At 39.1% G+C, this 21,527-nt stretch overlaps 1 protein-coding gene across 2 annotated transcripts in view; it reads right to left on the bottom strand.

Annotated features, from left to right (window-relative positions):
- The window catches only part of LOC126481336 (ribosome-recycling factor, mitochondrial), a 64,472-nt gene that overhangs the window by 17,853 nt on the left and 25,092 nt on the right, over nt 1-21,527 (bottom strand). The window contains exons 2-5 of one of the 2 annotated variants that reach the window (XM_050105022.1): nt 19,084-19,328; nt 18,370-18,568; nt 2,930-3,140; nt 371-527 (exon numbers count right to left, since the gene is read on the bottom strand). In XM_050105022.1, the coding sequence (XP_049960979.1) occupies nt 371-527; nt 2,930-3,140; nt 18,370-18,478 (477 nt within the window). In that variant the 5' untranslated portion in view covers nt 18,479-18,568; nt 19,084-19,328. The remainder of the gene's footprint in view (nt 1-370; nt 528-2,929; nt 3,141-18,369; nt 18,569-19,083; nt 19,329-21,527) is intronic. The other variant, XM_050105021.1, reaches the window with a different exon arrangement.

Genomic DNA, 21,527 nt, shown 5'->3' with positions numbered 1-21,527 from the left:
TTACAGCTCAGTAGTACACCACAACTAATATTACACATTCACATTTGTTGGTTTCAATAACTCACAACCAAACTGGTCACCTTTCAAACTAACATACTTCGGCTTACGCTACAACTAGTCTGACGTCACAATGTATACTCCAAAACACAATATACGAGCAAAAAATATTGTGAATGTTTTGTTCTCTTTATGTTTGAACACACATGATGTGACATGCCACATCATCACTATATCAAGGGGGGAAATCTGACATCTGGTATCAGTAGGTTCAGTTGACCCAGCTTGACATAAAGAATAGTATCTAACTGTACACATAAGCTATCAACCAAATAGTTGAGAAGCAAAATAAATACATGAAGATGGTACAAACCTGTTCTTGAACACTGTGAGATGTATCCTCTGAAATATCTGCAAGAGTTTTCACCTTTTTAATATATCGATTTTGCACATCTTTCACATTATCACGGCATCTGATAAAAAGAACTTTTGCATTCTTTGCAAGAGTTTCTCTGTATTCCTTTGTTACCCTGAAAATAAAAACTGTGTTTTGTTCTACCATAACAAGCATACATTTTATCTACAACAAAAAAGGAAAAGGATTGTAATTTCCTGTAATGAGTTTCTGATGCGTATTTTAAAATGTTAACAACTTATAGAACACTACTCTTAGATGAAGAACAACTTAAGTCACATGGCAAAGGTAAAGACCTCAAGTAGAAAATATGAAATCCAATAGTCATCACAATCTTATGCTACATATTTATTATCAGCTCTTTTCATTAATCTTGAATCCACAGGACAAGGAAGGCTTTGCAGCACAGAGTCTTTACCAACATTAACAACGAAGAGCCCAAGAAACTGGTACACCTACCTAATATTGTGTAGGGCCCCCGCGAACATACAGAAGTGCCCCAACATGACACGGTATGGACTTGACTAATGTCGGAAATAGTGATGGAAGGAACTGACGCCATGCATCCTGCAGGGCCGTCCATAAATCCGTAAGAGTATGAGGGGGGTGGAGATCTCTTCTGAACAGCACGTTGGAAAGCATCCCAGATATGCTCAATACTGTTCATGTTGGGGAGTTTGGAAGCCAGTGGGAATGTTTAAGCTCAGAAGTGTGTTCCTGGAGCCACTCTGTACCAACTCTGGATGTGTGGGGTGTTGCATTGTCCTGCTGGAATTGCTCAAGTCCGTCGGAATGCACAATGGACATGAATGGATGCAGGTGATCCGACAGGATGCTTACATACATGTCACCTGTCAGACGCATATTTAGACATATCAGGGCTCCCATATCACTCCAACTGCACATGCCCCACACCACTACAGAGCCTCCACCAGCTTGAACAGTCCCCTGCTGACATGCAGGGTTCATCGATTCATGAGATTGTTTCCATACCCATACACATCCACATCCATCCACTCGATACAATCTGAAATGAGACTCATTCAACCAGGTAACAAATTTCCAGTCATCATAGTCCATTGTCGGTGTTGAAGGGCCCAGGAGACGTGTAAAGCTTTGTGACATGTAATCATCAAGGTACATGAGTGGGCCTTCAGCTCCAAAAGCCCCATATTGATGATGTTTCGTTGAATGGCTTGCACGCTGAAACCTGTTGATGGCCCAGCTCTGAAATCTGCAGCAAATTGCGGAAGGGTTGCACTTGTCACACTGAACGATTCTCTTCAGTCATCGATGGTCCTGTTCTTGCAGGATCTTTTTTCGGCCACAACAATGTTGGAGATCTGATTTTTTACCGGACTCCTGATTTTCACAGTACACTCGTGAAATGGTCAAACGGAAAATCCCCACTTCACTGCTACCTCGGAGATGCTGTGTTCCATCGCTCATACGTCGACTTTAACACCAAGTTCAAACTCACTTAAATATTGATAACCTGCTACTGTAGCAGCAGTAACTGATCTAACAACTGTGCCAGACACTTGTAATCTTATATAGGTGTTGCCGACCACGTGCCATATTCTGCCTGTACTTGAATATACATGCCAATACCAGTTTCTTTGGCGCTTCAGTGTATAATCAAACTTGCAAAGCACAGTAGTGGCAACTGTGTCACTGGGGAATTGTGCACTTCATTTGTTGTCCTGTATATTGAGTTATGAGGCAGTAATGACTGCATTTGTTGACTCTGCATACCTCTTTTAATTTGACTAGTGGTTGGTGTTCCCATAGATCCCATTTCTTTTGTTACTGGGGTGCCAGAGCTTCACCCTGTCACTTTGCATAACCCTGCTCTAATGATCAAAAGTTGTTCCATCCTACACAGAAAGTATATTTTTGTCCCCTCCCCCCAAACCACAATTCCTAGCCCCTTTCTCGCCAGATACCCCCTCCTCTCTCTCTCTCTCTCTCTCTCTCTCTCTCTCTCTCTCTCTCTCTCTCTCCCTATCCAATAATTGGTGTTGTAACAATGTCTCATCAGGCATCCCCTCATTTCTACAGTACAGTTCCTATGGCATCACAAGCAGTATTCAATAGAAATTCTGTCCACTGATTTTGTATTTTTGTTGGTAATGTAACTGATTGTGACACAAGAAATAAGAGATCACTTCCAAATTTACCACTACAAGTTTCCATGTAACGTGGACACAAACATTACAAACATCAAATGTTTAAAAATAACTTCAATCGCTGACATGAGGTCAAACATACATACTCTAAATGGGTTCAGTTGGTAATTGACAAGACATAGGGCTCAATTTCTGAACTTTTTGAACTTAATAAATAAAAAACCATGAGTATCTTCTTCCCTTACCTATATGCATGTGAGTTTTCATGCAGAAAGCCAGTATGATCAATAAGTGGAGCTATTTTTGACAGCCCTTCTGTTATGGAAGCAATGTAAAAGTCATAGTATCAACAATGATGGAAAGAACAATAAAAAAGCTAACTTCTTACACTGGAACAGGAATGTACAGCGTTGTTCCATCTTGCTGTGGATTGAGATTCATCCCCGACTTCTGTATTGACTGAAGCACTGACGGAATGGCCTGGGGAAATGTTGAAACATCAATAATTACAGTTTTTGGGTTCTTCCTGATAACTTGTGCAAGTTCCTGCAATGTGAAATCCTTTCCTTCGAATCGTACTTTGAGTGACTCAATTGAACCTGGAATATTAACATGAAATCATAGATATTAAACAGTTCAACTGAAACTATTCCTCGAGTTTGAACAAAGTAGAATCAATTTGACACTTTGTAACATAAATTATTCAAAATATTTAATACACAAATTTGCTATGAAAGCTATAAAATGATGGCCCTTTACTTACCTCCAGGAGAAAAATTCCAGGATTGCCAATAAACACATTGAAAATAGATGGAACTATTCCCAGCTTTTGGAGCTATTAAATGCTTTGTCAGGGAGGTTGAGATAGGTTGGAGAAGGTTAAAAAGAAGGAAAGATCACTCAGACCCCAGGATGGAATGGACCTACCTGCAACAAGGACAATAGGAAATAAAGATGACAGGACAGGTATCTTGAAGATAAGTACCGCCCAGCTATTCTGTCTCTTTGTAATTTTCCAGAATATTTTATATATTTGACAGAACTAGTTTCACTACTATTCTGCATTTTTTATAGGGTACTTGACAATTAAAATGAATAGCAAGTACTGTAATGAGACAGGGACTTCCATACATCAATCAGTTTACAAATGTGCCTTATACAATCACATACACCTATGAGTGTGACACCACTCGGTCTCTACTTTCCTTGAGTTTTCACCTCTATTGCAAAATGTTATGCCCCTCTAGCACTTTAAGATGACAGAGAGAAGGTGAGTGGCAGCACAACAACCATGTCACCCATACATCGTATTCTGTAGATCCTATCATAAAGCAGAACATTTACCAATGCAGAACAAGTCAACTTCCATATTAAAATAGTGAAGCAACTGTCAGAAACTGCATTAACAATAATGTATCATTAAACCCCTATAGATTACCTGCACCTAGTAAAGTAAATATGGCCAAATTATAGGAAAGCTGCTGCCTACTCAGTTATAATCAATAGTTGCAGATTATCTACTGTTAGTGGCTTAGTATCTCCAAGGCTACAGTGATATTCATCATATAAGAACTGTAATCTACATACCATAAGGATAGTGACTCGTTTACAATGAGCATTATTGTCTGAGGCAGCAGCTTCTAATGGTTTTTGACGACAAGAATGTGTGAAGTTGAAATTCAACCTTCCCACTTCTCTTATACGAGTCGACTTACTTGGTGTATACACCTGATCTTCTTCTCTGGATAGCCAGCTTCTGGGATCTCTATAAACTTCTTTTCCAAAGAATGATGCTAGTCACAGGAACCTTAAAGACTCTCTTACCACTTGTGAAACAATTTGGTACTCGAAGAATACTTTTCAATGACTATTGGTACATTTGAGCTTCATAAGAACAAAATTCATACTTCGCACATAAACATTTAACTTCTCGTAAGTAACTCGTATCATCTCACATTAGAAACAGATTTAAGTCCATTTAGAAAAGAGCTGGCTTAACAACCATGTCTCATCTACAAACATATCATAAAATATGTCTTGCCTCCAGCAAGTCCAAGACATGAATTAACTGGAAGTCTAATCTCATTTCTTCATTTTTTCTTAACAATCATCACAGTCACTAAACCAGCAGAGAATAGCACAGGCTCTTCTCTACACATACACTGAAACTCTATGGATCATACAGCAGGTACTTGTCGACTGCCGTTCGGCCGCCGCATCCACATTTTGTTCATGACTTTTTTTAGACCTGCACACACAAACATGCAATGCGCAGTAGGCCAGATTCATCTCTCTCACACTTATATTAAAAATACCATGGGTTCTAGACGGAGGAAGGCCAAGTGGTTCTAGAATTTACGTGGAAATTCTCCAAGCACTACAAGTTCTGCAATGACTTAATTTTGGAAAACACAAGTAAGAGTGAGGTGGATCTATAATTAGGAACAAATTTTCTCATATTTCTTTCTATAGACATGTGTCACCTGTAAGTCTGTCAGGAAGTATCCTTTGAGTCACTGACTTATCGCAAACAATGAGAATCTTCTACAGAGCAAAATGTTTTAATCCATGTGGTATATGCTTTTCAGCAAGAACCTGATGCGAATAAACCTAATTATTTTGTATAATTTCTGTACTATCACATACAGCAAGCTAACTTCGTCTATCCTTCGTGGAATCTGAATATCTGTCACAAAAGTACATTAGACAGCATTCTGCATAATTTATTTACTGCTTCCAGTAACAAGGTGAAGCTCCTGAATACGTGAGGGGAAGATGTCATTGACAGTTTAGATCTACAACCGTAAACATTGACTAGCAGTTGAATCCAATTATAATCTGTTTGATATGGCATACAGAAAACCACACTGCCAAAACTGATCAGAAGAAACTGTTCTACAGCTTTCTTCAACTTTATTTTGGAACATGTAGTTTGTGAACTAAAGGTTTCAACTTTTTAAAAGGCTAGGTTCTCTGATGCACATTTTCCACTCAATATTTCAAAATGCACAGAGCACAATACAAAGCAGAGACAGCTCAAATGTCAAGATTTTAATATTAAATTGATAAAGCACTAGCACCAATGTCCCTGAATTTACTGTCCTCCAGGGAAATTGTCATGCTCAAATCATACTGAGAACCAAGTGCTAATGAAAGCTGAATTAAAAAGCTCAGAAATATTTAACAAGGACTGGAACATATGTAGAAATGACAGTTTAGATATCATAGGAGGGATAGTGTTCATAGCAGTCAACAAAACTATTGCGTGTGTCAAAAGTTGAAACAGAGTTTGGCTGTGAAGTCATCCTGGCATAACCACCCTATATGAGCTCATATTCATAATCCAATTTGTTTTTTATTGGCCACCCAGTTACTCTGTAACAGTTGTAGAATTATTCAAAGAATGTCTACATTCAGTAGGAAAGACAGGCCTTGATCACGCAATATTAATTGGAGGCAACATTCACCTACTGTATATACTGGGATGTCTATGGATTTGATGCATGTGGCATGGACAGATATTCTTAGGTAAAGTTCTGAACACTTTTTTTGAAAACTGTCTTTCACAACTACTGGGATAAACCACACACAAAACATTTTAGACCTTATAGCTACAAACAGGGTTGTAGCCTCTCCCCGATGTTGTTCAATCTGTATATTGAGCAAGCAGTAAAGGAAACAAAAGAAAAATTCGGAGTAGGTATTAAAATTCATGGAGAAGAAATAAAAACTTTGAGGTTCGCCGATGACATTGTAATTCTGTCAGAGACAGCAAAGGACTTGGAAGAGCAGTTGAATGGAATGGACAGTGTCTTGAAAGGAGGATATAAGATGAACATCAACAAAAGCAAAACAAGGATAATGGAATGTAGTCTAATTAAGTCGGGTGATGCTGAGGGAATTAGATTAGGAAATGAGGCACTTAAAGTAGTAAAGGAGTTTTGCTATTTGGGGAGCAAAATAACTGATGATGGTCGAAGTAGAGAGGATATAAAATGTAGGCTGGCAATGGCAAGGAAAGCGTTTCTGAAGAAGAGAAATTTGTTAACATCCAGTATAGATTTAAGTGTCAGGAAGTCATTTCTGAAAGTATTCGTATGGAGTGTAGCCATGTATGGAAGTGAAACATGGACGATAAATAGTTTGGACAAGAAGAGAATAGAAGCTTTCGAAATGTGGTGCTACAGAAGAATGCTGAAGATTAGATGGGTAGATCACATAACTAATGAGGAAGTATTGAATAGGATTGGGGAGAAGAGAAGTTTGTGGCACAACTTGACCAGAAGAAGGGATCGGTTGGTAGGACATGTTCTGAGGCATCAAGGGATCACCAATTTGGTATTGGAGGGCAGCGTGGAGGGTAAAAATCGTAGAGGGAGACCAAGAGATGAATACACTAAGCAGATTCAGAAGGATGTAGGTTGCAGTAGGTACTGGGAGATGAAAAAGCTTGCACAGGATAGAGTAGCATGGAGAGCTGCATCAAACCAGTCTCAGGACTGAAGACCACAACAACAGCTACAAACAGGCCTGAACTTATTGACACTGTCAGTGCAGAGACTAGTGATTGTGATCTCACCATAGCAACCATGGTTACTAAAGTGAATACAGCCATCACAAACTCCAGGAGAGTTTCTATGTTGGAAAGAGCAGATAAGAAGTTGTTAGCACCCTACTTAGGCACTGAATAGGTCTCTTTTCGTTCCAGTATGACGGGCTTCGAAGAACTGTGGTTAAAATTTAAACTGATTGTTGCTTTAGAGAAGTATATGCTGAGCAAGTGTGTTAAGAACAGTAAAGAACCATGGCAGTTTAAAGACAAAATTTGGTATAAGCTGAGAAAACAGGGATTGATGGACTGTCAGTTCAAAAATGAATGTAGAAATGTCGACATGCAAAATTTAGCAGATATTTTTGCGTCTACAAAAAGATCGATATGTGAAGCATACAATAACTTCCACTGTAATTTGTTAGTGAAACATCTTTCTGAGAATCCCAAGGAAAATATCATCATTTGATCGCCACACAAAGTTCTGCGTGGAAGACTCAGAAATCCCTGGCATAGAAAAGCAGCTGAAAGAGTTGAAAACAAGTCAACTGGTCCAGATGGAATCCCAATTTGGTTTTACAGACACTGGCTGTTTATACATTACAGACAGACTCTTCAACATTGGCCCCTTCCTAAGAATGTATTTATCACGAAATTCTCACCCAGTGGAAAGTCACAAGTGACTGGGAAAAAGTGCAAGTGGCCATCACATATAAGAAGGGAAAAAGAAAGGACTTACAAAATTAATAAGTGATACCTTTAACATTGGATTCCTACAGAATTCTTGAGCACATTTTAAGTTGGAATACAACAAATTTTCTTGAGAAAGAAAAGTTTCTACCTAGAAACCAACAAGGATTTAGAGAGCATTGCTCATGTGAAACTCAGCTTGCCCTTTTCTAGCACAATATCCTGTGAACCATACATGAACTGAAACAGGTAGATTCCTTATTCATAGATTTTCAGATCATGTTTGACACAGTGCAACACTGCAGACTTTTTGCAAAAAATCCTAGCATGCAGAATAAGTTCTCAGATATGTGAGTAGCACAAACACTTTTTAAGTAATAGAACTCAAAGTGTCATCCTGGGCAGCAAGTGTTCTCTGGAAACAGAAGGATCATCAGGAGCGCCCCAAGGACATGACATAGGACTGTTCTTGTTCTCTATAAACATAAACAACATGTCAGATCTACATCTATACTCTGCAAACCACTGTGAACCGCACAGCAGAGCGTAAATCCCATTGTACCAGTTATTAGGGTTTCTTCCCGTACTATTCATGTATGGATCATGGGAAGAACGAGCGTTTGAGTGCCTCTGTGTGTGCTGTAATTATTCTAATCTTACCCTCACAGTCCCTATGTGAATGATATGTAGGGGGTTATAGTATGTTCCTGCAGTCATCCCTTAAAATCAGTTCTTGAAACTTTGTTAGTAGACTTTCTTGGGATAGTTTTTATCTATCTTTAAGATTTGCCAGTTTAGTTTCTTCAGTATCTCCCTGACACTCTCCCATTGATTAAACAAACATGTGACCATTCATGCTGCCCTTCTCTGTATATATTCCATATCCCCTGTTGGTCCGATTCAGTGTGGGTCCCACACAATTAAACAATATTCTAGATCTGGTAGCAAGAGTGATTTTTATGCAATCTCCTTTGTAGACTGATTGCACTTCCCAGTACTCTACCACTAAAACAAAGTCTACCACCTGCTTTCCATGACTCAGCCTATGTGATCATTCCATTTCATATGGCCACATTGTGTTACACCCACATATTTGTATGAGTTGGCCAATTCCAACAGACTTATTGACATTATAGTCATAGGATACTACAGTTTTCCTCTTTATGAAGTGCAGAATTTTACATTTTTGAACATTAAAGCAAGCTGCCAGCCTTTCACCATTTTGAAACTTATCAAGATCTGAGTGAATATTAAGGCAGTTTCATTCGGATAGTACATCATTATAGACAACTGCATCATCTGCAAAAAGTCTCAGGTTATTATTAATATTATCTGGATGGTCATTAATATACAACACGAACAGCATGGGTCCCAACATACTTTCCTGGGCACACCCAAAATTACTTCTACATCTGACAATGACTCTCCATCCAAGATGACATGCTGCGTCCTCCCTGTGGAAAAGTCCTCAATCCAGTCACAATTTTCACTTGATCCCCCATAAGATTGTACTTTTGATAATAAGCATCGGTTTGGTACTGACTCAAATTCTTTTTGGAAATCAGGATATACTGCATCCACCTGCCTGCCTTGATCCAAACCTTTTAATGTGTCGTGTGAGAAAAGTAGGAGTTGAATTTTACATGACTGATGTTTTCAGAATCCATGTTGGTTGTCACAGAGGAGGTCATTCTGTTTGAGATACCTCATTATGTTTGAGCTCAGAATATGTTCTAACATTCTACAACAAATTGATGTCAAGGATACTGGAGGGTAGTTTTGTGGACCACTTCTACCACACTCCTTGCAGACATGTGTTCCAAGAACTGCGCACTATTTTCTGTTCAAGAGATCTACAATAGATTATATTTAGATGAGAGGCTAATTCAACTGCAAGTTTGGTATAAAATCTGATTTCCAAAAAGAATTTCTAATAGACCCTAGAGCTTTGTTCAGTTTTAACAGTTTCAGCTGTTTCTCAGCATCACTAACATCAATACTGATTTTACTCATCTATGCAGTGGTACAAGGACTAAATTGGGGCATTTCTGCTGGGTTTTCCTTTGCAGAGGAACATTTGAAAAAGATATAAGCATTTCAGTTTTTGCTTTGCTATCCTCAACTTCAGTTTCTGTCTCATTTGCTAGGGACTGGACACTAACTTTGGTGCCATTAACAGTCTTCACATACCACCAGAATTTCTTTGGGTTTCGTGAAAGATCATATGACAATATTCTGCTACGATAGTCACTTAAGGCTTCACGCATTACTCTCTTGACAGTCAAATATGTTTCATTCAGCATCTCTCTATCTATAGCCCTATGCTTTGTTTTACACCTATTACGTAGTAATCACTGTTTCCGTAGAAGTTTCTTTTCAGTGACTGTACACCACGGAGGGTTCCTCCCATTATGAACTGTTCTACTGCGTACATGTCTATCCAGTGCATGGTCAATTATTCTTTTAAACTTGAGCCATAGTTCTTCTACATTCTCCTGCCCTATGCTCCCCATTGAGCTATGACACTACTGATATTTTATCTACTTTACTGAGCATATATATCTTTCTCCTTGTTTTAGTCGTCCTTTGTACTCCAGTAATCATTGTTGCCACAGCTGCATCATGGACACTGATACCAATTTCAATGTGGATGTCGTCAAAGATATCAGGTCTATTTGTTGCAATTAGATCCAATTTACTTCCATCAAGAGCAGGGTTGCGAATTATCTGCTCTAGGTAGTTTTCAGAGAAGGGGTTGGGCTGTTTGGGGGAAGAGACCAAACTGCGAGGTCATTGGTCTCATCGGATTAGGGAAGGACGGGGAAGGAAGCCGGCCATGCCCTTTCAAAGGAACCAGCCCACCATTTGCCTGGGGCGATTTAGGGAAATCATGGAAAACCTAAATCAGGATGGCCGGACGTGGGATTGAACCATTGTCCTCCCGAATGCGAGTCCAGTGTGCTAACCAATGCGCCACCTCGCTCAATATTTCAGAGAAGGAATTTAGTAAAGTTTCATAGGATGTCTTATCACACCCACCACTAACAAAACTGTAATTTCCCCAACTGATTGTTGGAGGATTAAAGTCTCCACTGATGATTACAGTATGACTGGGGAACCGCATAAGTGAACTGAGGTTTCCTCAAAAGTTTTCAGTTACATCAGGAGATGAGTCTGGTGGGCAACAGAATGATCAAATTATAATTTCCTGCCCACCCTGATACTGAGTCTTGAACAAACAATCTCACATGCAGCTTCAATTTCTATCTTGATGGATCTGAGTTTTTTGTCTACTGTGACAAATACACCACTTCCATTTCCTATTTGCCTATCCCTTCAATATACCCTTAAGGTTTCCCCAAAAATCTCATTGCTATCAATTTCAGGCTTTGACCAACTTTCTGTACCAGGGATATGACCATTCACCATTTGTTTGAACTGATGATGATTAATAGCGCCCACTCTTTAGCATTTGCCTCCTCTTGGCACCAGACAAAACGGGTGAAGTGAGTCCCTGTGGCTCAATTTCAAAGAAAGACAGCACCTCAAATTTGTTGGTTTGGGGATTGATACAGCAACATAGTCCCCATCCATGCCATACAGAATGCCTACCTCTACCATCGAAATGCCACTCACAGACGAGTAGATAAGTAATGACAGATCCAACATTTTCTGCAGAGGAGACAGGATAGTACTTGAGGAATCTTTGGTACTGGTACACAACTTCAGGAACTCTTCCAACAAAGAACACACAGCAGCTGCCAATCATCTGACACTAGTCAGGGTGATTTCCAGCTGCTTACAAATATAAACCAACTCATTCTGTGTTCAAGAACAGCATTCATAGTACGGCTGCATTTTAGCTGGCGCAATGTACTACAGGACCGTGAACAAATAACTTTAAATTAAGTCTGCTGATTACCTATGAATCTGTTGAGCTAAAAAACTGCTAATTCCCTTTAAGAATTTAAGCAAGTGCACAAAATGAGAATTCTATTAGGGCAACAGAAAAAAATTGCTAGTTTCCTAAAACTTTTTGAGAGTAATTATAAATATTAGCAAACTCAATAAAAGTAGATAATATATAGGGCTTCTTCTCTTTAGGGGGAAAGCTAGACTTAATACAATATGTTGTTTAGAATACCTGCTACAGTAACCAAATCAAGCACACTGATTTACAACAAATTTGATTATGTAGAAGACAATGGTAGCTTCTGAAAATTCTCAAAAATGCATGTTTATCTGTGTTGATATACAACGAAATTCAGAAGTGATCTATTGTTTGGCAGCAAATGTGAGCCACAAATGCTGCCTTGCTATAAAATAAATTACGTATACAAAACACTTGTACCAGAAATTTAAAAAATATAGTTTTGTAGATAGGGTGCGCAGCAATCTGGAACTGTTTTCTGATGATACTGTAGTGTACAGAAAAGTATCATTGTATCATCGTTAGTTACTGTAGGAAGACACAGGATGACTTGGACATAATTTCTGTTTTGTGTGATGAATGGCAGCTTGCTCTAAATGTGGGAAAAATGTAAGGTAATCCAGGTGAGCACAAAAAACTATCCAGTAATGTTTGAATATAATATTAGCGGTGTGTTGCTTGAGGAGGAAGGAACTTAAGGGTGCTCAACAGCGAGGTTACCAGCAACGCTGCTCGACACAGTCACGATGATTAAATATCTAGTGGTAACACTGCAAACATCATGAAATGGAATGAGCATATAAAATCAGTTGTACGGTTAGTGGACGGTCAAATTTGGTTTACTGGAGTAATTCTACGGAAATATTGTTCATCTGTAAGAGCCCATGTACAGAACACTTATGCAGCCCATTCTTGAGTACTGCTTGAGTGTTTGGGATCCCCATCAGGTCAGATTAGAGAAAGACAGGGAAGTGATTCAAAGGCCTGCTACTAGATTTGTTACTGGTAGCTTAGGCCAAATTGGAAGAATTACAGAAATGTTCTGTGAACTCAAATGGGAATTCTCATGGGGAAAAAGACATTCTTTTTGTGAAACAGTACCAAGAAAGTTTAGAGAACCAGTATTTGTGATACACTGCAGAACAATCCCTCTGCCACTATAAAACATCTTGTGTAGATACACAAAAGACAAGATACGAGAAATCAGGACTCATGTGATAGCATACAGTCATTTTCCCCTCACTCCATTTGCGAGTAAAACAGGACAGGGAATGACTACAATGTACCCTCTGCCATTCACAGTATGGTGGCCTGTGGAATATATATGTAGCTGTATGAATGTGGGCCAGTAAAAGTGTAAGTTGTGTGTAGGTTCAGATGGTTAAGGGTAAAACTGTTGGTAGAGAACATGGGCATTGAGAAATAAGGCACAGGGTTAAATAGTAAGGGAAGCTGCAAGTAACATTAAGAATACACACACAACTATCAAAAGTTTTATAATAATTATAAGAGTAGTTGCAAAGGATAAAGCTAACTGACATGAAAGATATGCCTGCAGTACAGATGAAGTTCGAATGGGAAAATATGAATTGATGAAGAGAAAGGATGGATCAGACAGTGTTTGATTCAAAACAAATGGCAAGTAAACTTACTAGAATCTAAGAAGATCAGAAACACAAGAACACGAATCAATGTACACACTATATTGTGAAACATGCCCTTAATTACTTTTTGAAAATAATTAATGCTTAACTGTTGCTTGATTACTAATACCAAAGAACATCTCAGCATCACAAAATATTTTCCCCCTCTTTTTTTTTTTATGGAGTCATCAAACCTACCAGTTTTTACACACATCAGACATAATATTAGTACCACAATTACACTTGGAATATAAATGTTTAAAAATACAGCATCTTATGTGTACTTTATATATTTATTACAGTTCATATTCAAGTGCTTCAAACCGATTCATAAAACAGGCTGAATCATGTAATAAATAAGAATTTCCTCTAAAATTCTTTGAAGGACTGTAGTGATAATATTATGAAAAGGAAAGATTGCTACTTACCATATAGTGGAGATTTCAAGTTGCACACAGACACAACAAAAAGACTGCTAAATAAGTAAGCTCTTGGTTACAGGGCCGCCTCCTGTATTGGACACCACCACACACACACACACACACACACACACACACACACACACACACACACACATATTCAGGCTAATGCAACACACACACACACACACACACACACACACACACACACACACACACACACTCGACCACTGTCTCTAGCTGCTGGCCAGATAATCTGGCCTTGGCAGCTAGGGGTGTGTGTGTGTGTGTGTGTGTGTGTGTGTGTGTGTGTGTGTGTGTGTGTGTGTGAAATCACTACACTTATTTGCTCCATTTTTCTGGCCATTAAAAAGTGTAACAAATATATTGTTAAAATTTATGCCTTACAAACATAAGTATTCAAGCTTTATGAACACTTCATAGCAATATCCTCTATGACCTACTCGATAACTCTCATTGCCCTTATCTGCAATGGAAATATTCAGGTTAAGTGTATTTCTGATGCAAAGCCCCATAATGCAATCCCACAGTAAGCAGAGGATACATTGTCCCATAATATATAGTTACCATTATTAATTTTTGATTAGAGACTATCTTTGACAGCTGGTTAAGGAAGTACAAGCTACACACAAAATTAAGGTATGATTCAATTAAGGTATGATTCTTCAGTTCCTCCTGGCATATTTGTTGACCGAACAGTCCCCAAGTGTACTGTAGGCTCATGTGTCCAACAGACACAATATTTCAGTGATAAGACATGTTGCCATTATCAAGTATGTTGACAAGCTGAGCTCCTGAGGGCATTGTTGACCTGACTTGTTCTGTTCATCTGCAATGATTGTTTCATTTTTCATGATGGCAAGTTTAAGTGAACAACGTGCAGCTGTGAAATTTTGTTTTCTACTCGGTGAAAATGCTCCTGAAACTGTTTTAACATCGAAAACAGCTTACCAAGATGTCACTATGGGAAAAAGTCAAGTATACAAGTGGTTTGTTCCATTTAAAATTGGTGACACATCGACTGATGACAAACCTCATTCTTGACATCCGTCAACTGCATGAATTTATGAAAATATTGAAAAAATTTGAGAGCTTGAGCTCAAAGATAATTGATCAACTGTCAGAGATTAGTGCATCTTGGAGCTCGAGTCAGTGAAGAATTTTAACGGAAGATTTGGGCAGACAGGAGATTGGTTCTTCCATCACAACAACATACCGGCACACACAGTCCTATCTCTGTTAGACAGTTTTTGGCTAAAAATGACATGGTCCCATTGCCCCATGCAACTTACTTGCCTGACCTGGGTCCGTGCAACTTTTTCTTATTTCCACACACGAAAAGGGGCATGAAAGGACACCGATTTGACAACATTTTTGAAGTCAAGAAAGAAACGAGAGAGAAGCTGTCAGCTATTTCTAAAGATGACTACAAAAAAACATTTTGAACAGTGGAAGCACTGGTGGGACAAATGTATTAGTTGTAATAGAGAGTCTTTTGAAGGACATAAGGAAAGCACAACTCAAGGGGGATAGATCAGCTATGTTTGAATTAAATAAAGATTTTCAGAAATTAGCTAGAAGAGATAATAATATATTCTTTAATGAACAGTGCAAGAAAGTTTAAGATAATAACGGAATGGGGAAAACAAGAGATCTTTATAAGAAAATTAGAGAAATTAAAGGAAAATTCCAGGCAAAAATTGGAATGATAAAAGATAGAAACGGGAAAGATCTGAGTGAAGCAGAGGATGTTAAGGAAAGATGGGCAGAATATGTAGAAGACCTATACAAGAAAGAACTGCCTAATGACAGGGCTCCTACTGCTGATGTTAATGTTAATTTAGAACTAGAGCCAGATATTTTGGAGAGCGAAATCCAGTGGGCCCTTGAAAATATGGCTGATAACAAAACTAGTGGACATGATGAAATACCAGCAGAATTGTTTAAAGTCACTGGAAAGGATGCAGTGAAAGTGCTGCACTCAATATGTCAAAAAATATGGATCACGCAGCAGTGGCCAGAAGACTGGAAAAGATGAGTATTCATCCCCATTCCAAAGAAGAGAAGTTCTAAAGAATGCTCAGATTACCAAACAATCGCACTTATTTCACATGCTAGCAAAGTTATGTTGAAAATCTTACAAAATATACTTCGCCAATACCTAGAGCGAGAGCTACCAGAAGAACAAACTGGATTTAGGAAAGGAAGAGGAACTAGAGATCAAATTGCTAACATTTGGTGGATTATGGAAAAAGCAAGAGAATTCCAGAGAGATGTGTACCTCTGCTTTATTGACTATGCCAAAGCCTTTGACTGCGATGATCACAACAAATTATGAAACGCACTGCAAAACATGGGTGTACCAGATCACCTCATTCATCTGATACGGAGTTTATACCTTGACCAAGAAGCCACGGTGAGAACTATGTATGGAACAACGAAATGGATAAAGATTCAGAAAGGGGTCCGGCAAGGCTGCATACTGTCACCGTACTTATTCAATCCGTATGCAGAACATGTTATGAGGAATGCGAGGCTAGATGAAGGAGAAACAGGAATTAAAATAGCTGGAATAAATGTAAACCACCTCAGGTACGTGGATGATACGATCCTGTTGGCAGAAAGTGAAGAAGAATTGAGAACACTCTTGCTGAAGGTGAAAGACGAAAGTGAAAAGGCCAGTCTTAGGCTGAATGTGAAGAAAACGAAAATTATGGCAACTACACCTACCAATTCATGGGATATAGCAGGAGAAACCATGGAGGTAGTGAGCACATTCAGTTATCTCGGTTCCCAGATCTCTGATGATGGCAACTGCAGCCATGAAATCCGGAGACGCCTGTTGCTCGGTAGACAGGCAATGTCAAACCTTGACAAGGTTATTAGGTCCAGAGATATAACACTAGCAACAAAGATCCGTATTGTGAGGGCTATGGTCTTTCCAATTGTGATGTATGGATGTGAGACCTGGACCATTAGAAAGGCTGAATGGTGAAGAATTGACTCCTTCGAATTGTGGTGTTGGAGGAAACTTCTTAGAGTTCCATGGACTGCAAAGAGAACCAACAGATCAATATTGAATCAAATAAAACCAGATTTCTCCTTGGAAGGTCTGATTTTAAAACAAAAGCTGACCTACTTTGGACACACAATGCGAAGGCATGCCTCGCTGGAAAAAACCTTAATGCTGGGGAAGATTGAAGAAACTAGAAGAAGATGTCAGAGGATGAGATGGATCGATGGCATCACAGAAGCAATAGGTTCCAACCTGGAAGGTCTACAGGAGAAAGTGCAAGACAGGAAAAAGTGGCGTGATTTGGTTCATGGGGTCACGAAGAGTCAGAACCGACTAAACGAATAGAGAGAGAGAGAGAGAGAGAGAGAGAGAGAGAGAGAGAGAGAGAGAGAGAGAAAGAGAGAGAAGGCTGTTTTGTAAAAAAAAAAAATTGAAAATATATAGCTTTTAAAAAATAATTCTAATTTTTTGACACCCCCTCGTAAACCATCCCATGATTCGCAGACAAACAGTGTTCTGCAACAACTGCCTTGTCAGGATACATCAGTCGAGTGTGTCTCTGATGTTCTTGGCAATGATCTTCAACAGTTCACATTGTCTGTAGAATTCATGTCTTTCGATACTGACATGAATCTGATATACGCTGATCTTCCACAAACCTGAGATCATCTTTGATCCTACGAAATAATGGTCATGTTTTATTGGCCGGGCAAAAGATAGTTTTATTGGGTGATATTTCAACATGCATTCAATTTTTTCCAATAATTCTCCAGTGTGTGATATAAAGGCAGTAGGCACCTCTTACTCCATGACTTCTTCCATCTCCATAGGTTGTACTGTTGTGGTGGGACACAGAGTGTGCCTAATTTTTCATTCTGGGTACCCGTTTTTCCAAAATACTGTTCTGAGGTGTTCCAGTTCCTGGAGCAGAATCTCTGCATCTGAGATGGTGTTTGCACCGTGTACTAGTATTTTTAGTACCCCATCTCTCTGCAAAGGTTGGTGGCAACCATCTGCATGTAAATACAGATCAGCGCGCATTTTCTTCCAATACATGCCGTGGCCCAGGGTGCCATCAGCTCTTCTCTTGACTATGATGTCCAGGAATTGTTATCTTCCTTCTGCTTCAGTATCCATAGTGAATTTAATGTTGGGATGTATGGAGTTCAAATGTGTAAGGAAGTCAAGGAGTTTGTCCATTCCATGGAGCCAGATGACGAAATATGTCACCCACATAACAGAAAGAACAACAGGTAACTGTAAATTCAGGTTGTGTACATGAATCTTTGATGGGTAAACCACCTTAATTTTAACTGAAATTGTATTGGTCAGAAATTACCCACATTGGTGTGATGCGAATTTAACGCATTAAATGTTAATAACTGGGACTCACTAATCTTCACCTTCAGGCCCTCATCAATTAAGCATTTAGTTATCTACATTAGAAAAATTACTTAAAAACGATTCCTTAAATGAAACAAGAATACATGTTGCTAAGTTAAATTACATAACATCAAAGTCATACTGTGGGAAAAATAAATAAATAAAAACTATGTTACCTGTTGTTGAACGAAGAGAGAGATTCTTAATATACTCATCCTTCAGAGTATCTACTGCTTTCTTCATCTGAGCTTTCATACTTTCAACATCTACAATTTCTCCCAACATGGTCTCATTAATTTCAATCTTTTTCTTTCCTAGAAATATATTTGTAGCATATTTGATTCATCCAGTATAATAGATGAATACAGAAGGTACCTTCAATTAGTAAGCAAAGACTGGTAATTAGAAATATATGGGAAATGAGGAAGGAAATTTCTTAGTAGTATATTCAAGGCAATATTATTTTTACTGGGCACAAATGTTAATTACGTAAGTCTATGTAGTTTCCGACTCAAAATACATATGAATAAAATGACACACATGCTCAAGAATGTTCTTTTAATTAAAATCATAATTTTTCATTCTATCCCATTTAATTTTTTCTGTTTAATACACAAAAATTCTTCATTCTTCATAAAAATAAATATGAATATTTCTCTTTCTTTTCAAACACAGCAGCAATTAAATTTTAAACTTTAATCTTTGCCAGAGACAGGTATAAAAGTTATGTAAAGTTCTGCACACTTTTAATATAACACTTTTCTCTCTCTACTTTGCAAAGTATATGTTATATGATACATACTTCAAAAAGACTACTGAAGCAGTTGACCATTTGCAAATGTTACATTATATGAGCATAAATTGCAGAATGAACATTGAAATTTTGTCACCTTTCTTCTCTTTCTTCTTGTCTTTTCCTTTAGCATAGCCTCTGAACGACACAAAATTTATGCAACACAGAGGCAAGGAGTGGTTTTGTATCACTGGTATGCTGCAAAATCGCATAACTGGCCAATAGGAATTATATGCAGCCATTTGTTGTAACTTATGTGGCAAACTCAAAAATGATCCTAGACGTCTCCCATGGAAGAAGCCTGAAGCCAACATCATGCACGTCCACCTCATAACAGACAATCTGTAATCATAATATATGTTCTCACTATGTTTTAAAAAAACTGATAACATCTGACATAAAATACATGATGTACATCTCTACACATTCAAGCTTCAAAGGAGAGAAACAATTAAAAAAAAAAAATCATCACTTAGTGTCACTACAGTTAAAAGCTACACTGGCTCTGTTTGAAAACAGTCTTCATACAATAAATTTTCTCCAAAGCAAAAACAAATCCTTCAAATGATTAGTATTAGATTTTAAAACATATCAAAACCTCGTTGAATGAAACACTAATTGCTGACATCATCTTCCCCATAATTAACACTGGTTTACCAAACACAAGAATGTGAAAACCAGTAACCCTGTTTCACTTGTTATAACAGTCTTAGTATTTCCAACACTGCTGTACCCATTTTAAAACACTGTAAGGTCGTAAGCTCTTGTTGTCACTCTTGTGTCATTCAGATGACACTCTTTATTTTGCAAAGTGCACACAGATACAGTACACACACTGCCAAGACCTTATTAGTAATTATGTTCAGATTTGGTCAAGAATAAAGCATATAAGTAAAGTCAGCCAAACCAGTAATCCACACAAAACCAAGTTCTGTATGTGAGGATCACTGTTAAGCAGATGGCCACAGTCATTTAGAGAAACATTAGCACTGGACACAATGGAACCAGCCAGCTGTGGTCCTATTCTGCTCCTTTATTCAACCTCGCAGGTCACAGATTCATGCAATATGTAGTGACACGATGGTGAGAGCGGTGTGAGAAGTGCAAGATGGTGGCTTTGACAGTTGCAGTGTGTGGTGTCGGCAAGTATGAATGACAATCTCCATCATTGCAAGTTCTTTGAATCTGTTAACCTAACAGCCACACCACCTTGCTTGTGCAGTTCCCTGTAAGAATTGTTGTAATGTGGACGTCTGTAATGAAACACACCGAGTCTTACAGAAATGAGTGTGTTTCCTTGGGCTACAACACAACCAAAATCACACAGTAGTGACCCTGAGTAGGAATTCGCGCGCTGCTTCCTTGTATTGCAAGTATTTTCGTGTCTACCGCACTGGCATTGTTTACGCCTTCATTCATTCCACTTGGTCACGTATCCTGCTGCACAGCATGTGAATATCGAAGCTCCTGCACCTAAATGGGATATTTCATCACTTCATCACCACCTGGATTCTACAACACGTTTCCTGCAGGTTCGTCGCCTTAAGACTTTCGCCACTTGACAAAGCAACATGTGACTGCAGACTCAGGCTTTGCCTCTCCAGCGAGTGAGCATCAACACGTGCATTACAAAAACGATAACAAGGAGAGCAAAGTTCCTACATTTTATCAAGCTAATGTGGATACTGTATTTCATGCACACAGTACTGTCAGACACCGGCCACCCAGGCAACCATTACAACAGTGCCGTGTGCAACCTCACCTTCGTCAGGAGAGGCCACTTGTACCGATCATGCTCTCGTGATGCCCAAATGCTTCACTGCTTCATCGGTTTACAAAGTGGACAATGCCCAGTGTATATTATGAACATTTCCAGGCCAGTTTCCGGCCCCAGTGACCGTTCAGCCCCTCAGTACACTTTACAGGCCCCCACCTGTTGTGAACAATGTGCCACATAGTGACACTAATTGAGGTTTCCGCCCCTCCAAACATGCTCTGGCTTGTCATGTTGACAGCCCAGTGGAAACATTTATTATGTTGCTCCACGCATGTCCACTCTCCCTCCCACCCTGCCACCGCAAGTAAGCTTGCAGGGGGTTTTGGCTGCATCCGTTCACCTGCCCGCTTTTCACATGGCACCCGCAATGCCTTCCGTGTCAGATTTCCGCACCGCGAACATTGCATCAGACAGTTCTACAGCATCATTTCTTATTGCTTCAGTGCTGTTGTCAACTGCTTCGACAAACAGCTCGCTCACACCCTCCGCAATGCCATCTCTGTTGACCACACCAGTCCAGCATCCACATCAAGAGTGATACAAAGGACTCAGATACAGAACTGGCTATGCCTCCTGGTCAGCAGCAGATAATGCTGGATGAAACCCAGTGGTCGCTGTGGTTGTCGAAACAACCTACAGATCTCCAGGTTCATTTCCTTCCCCATGCCCTGGAATCCATTGGTTTGCGTCTGTGGATGGCTGACCATGTGTATTCACTCACACACCAGCAGGAGCTCATGCAACAGGTTGGCACTCCTGCTCTG

This window comes from Schistocerca serialis, chromosome 5, assembly GCF_023864345.2.
Source record: "Schistocerca serialis cubense isolate TAMUIC-IGC-003099 chromosome 5, iqSchSeri2.2, whole genome shotgun sequence".
NCBI classification, from domain to species: Eukaryota; Metazoa; Arthropoda; class Insecta; order Orthoptera; family Acrididae; genus Schistocerca; species Schistocerca serialis.
Note: the sequence above shows the minus strand (reverse complement) of the source record. Positions and strands in the feature narration are given on the sequence as shown.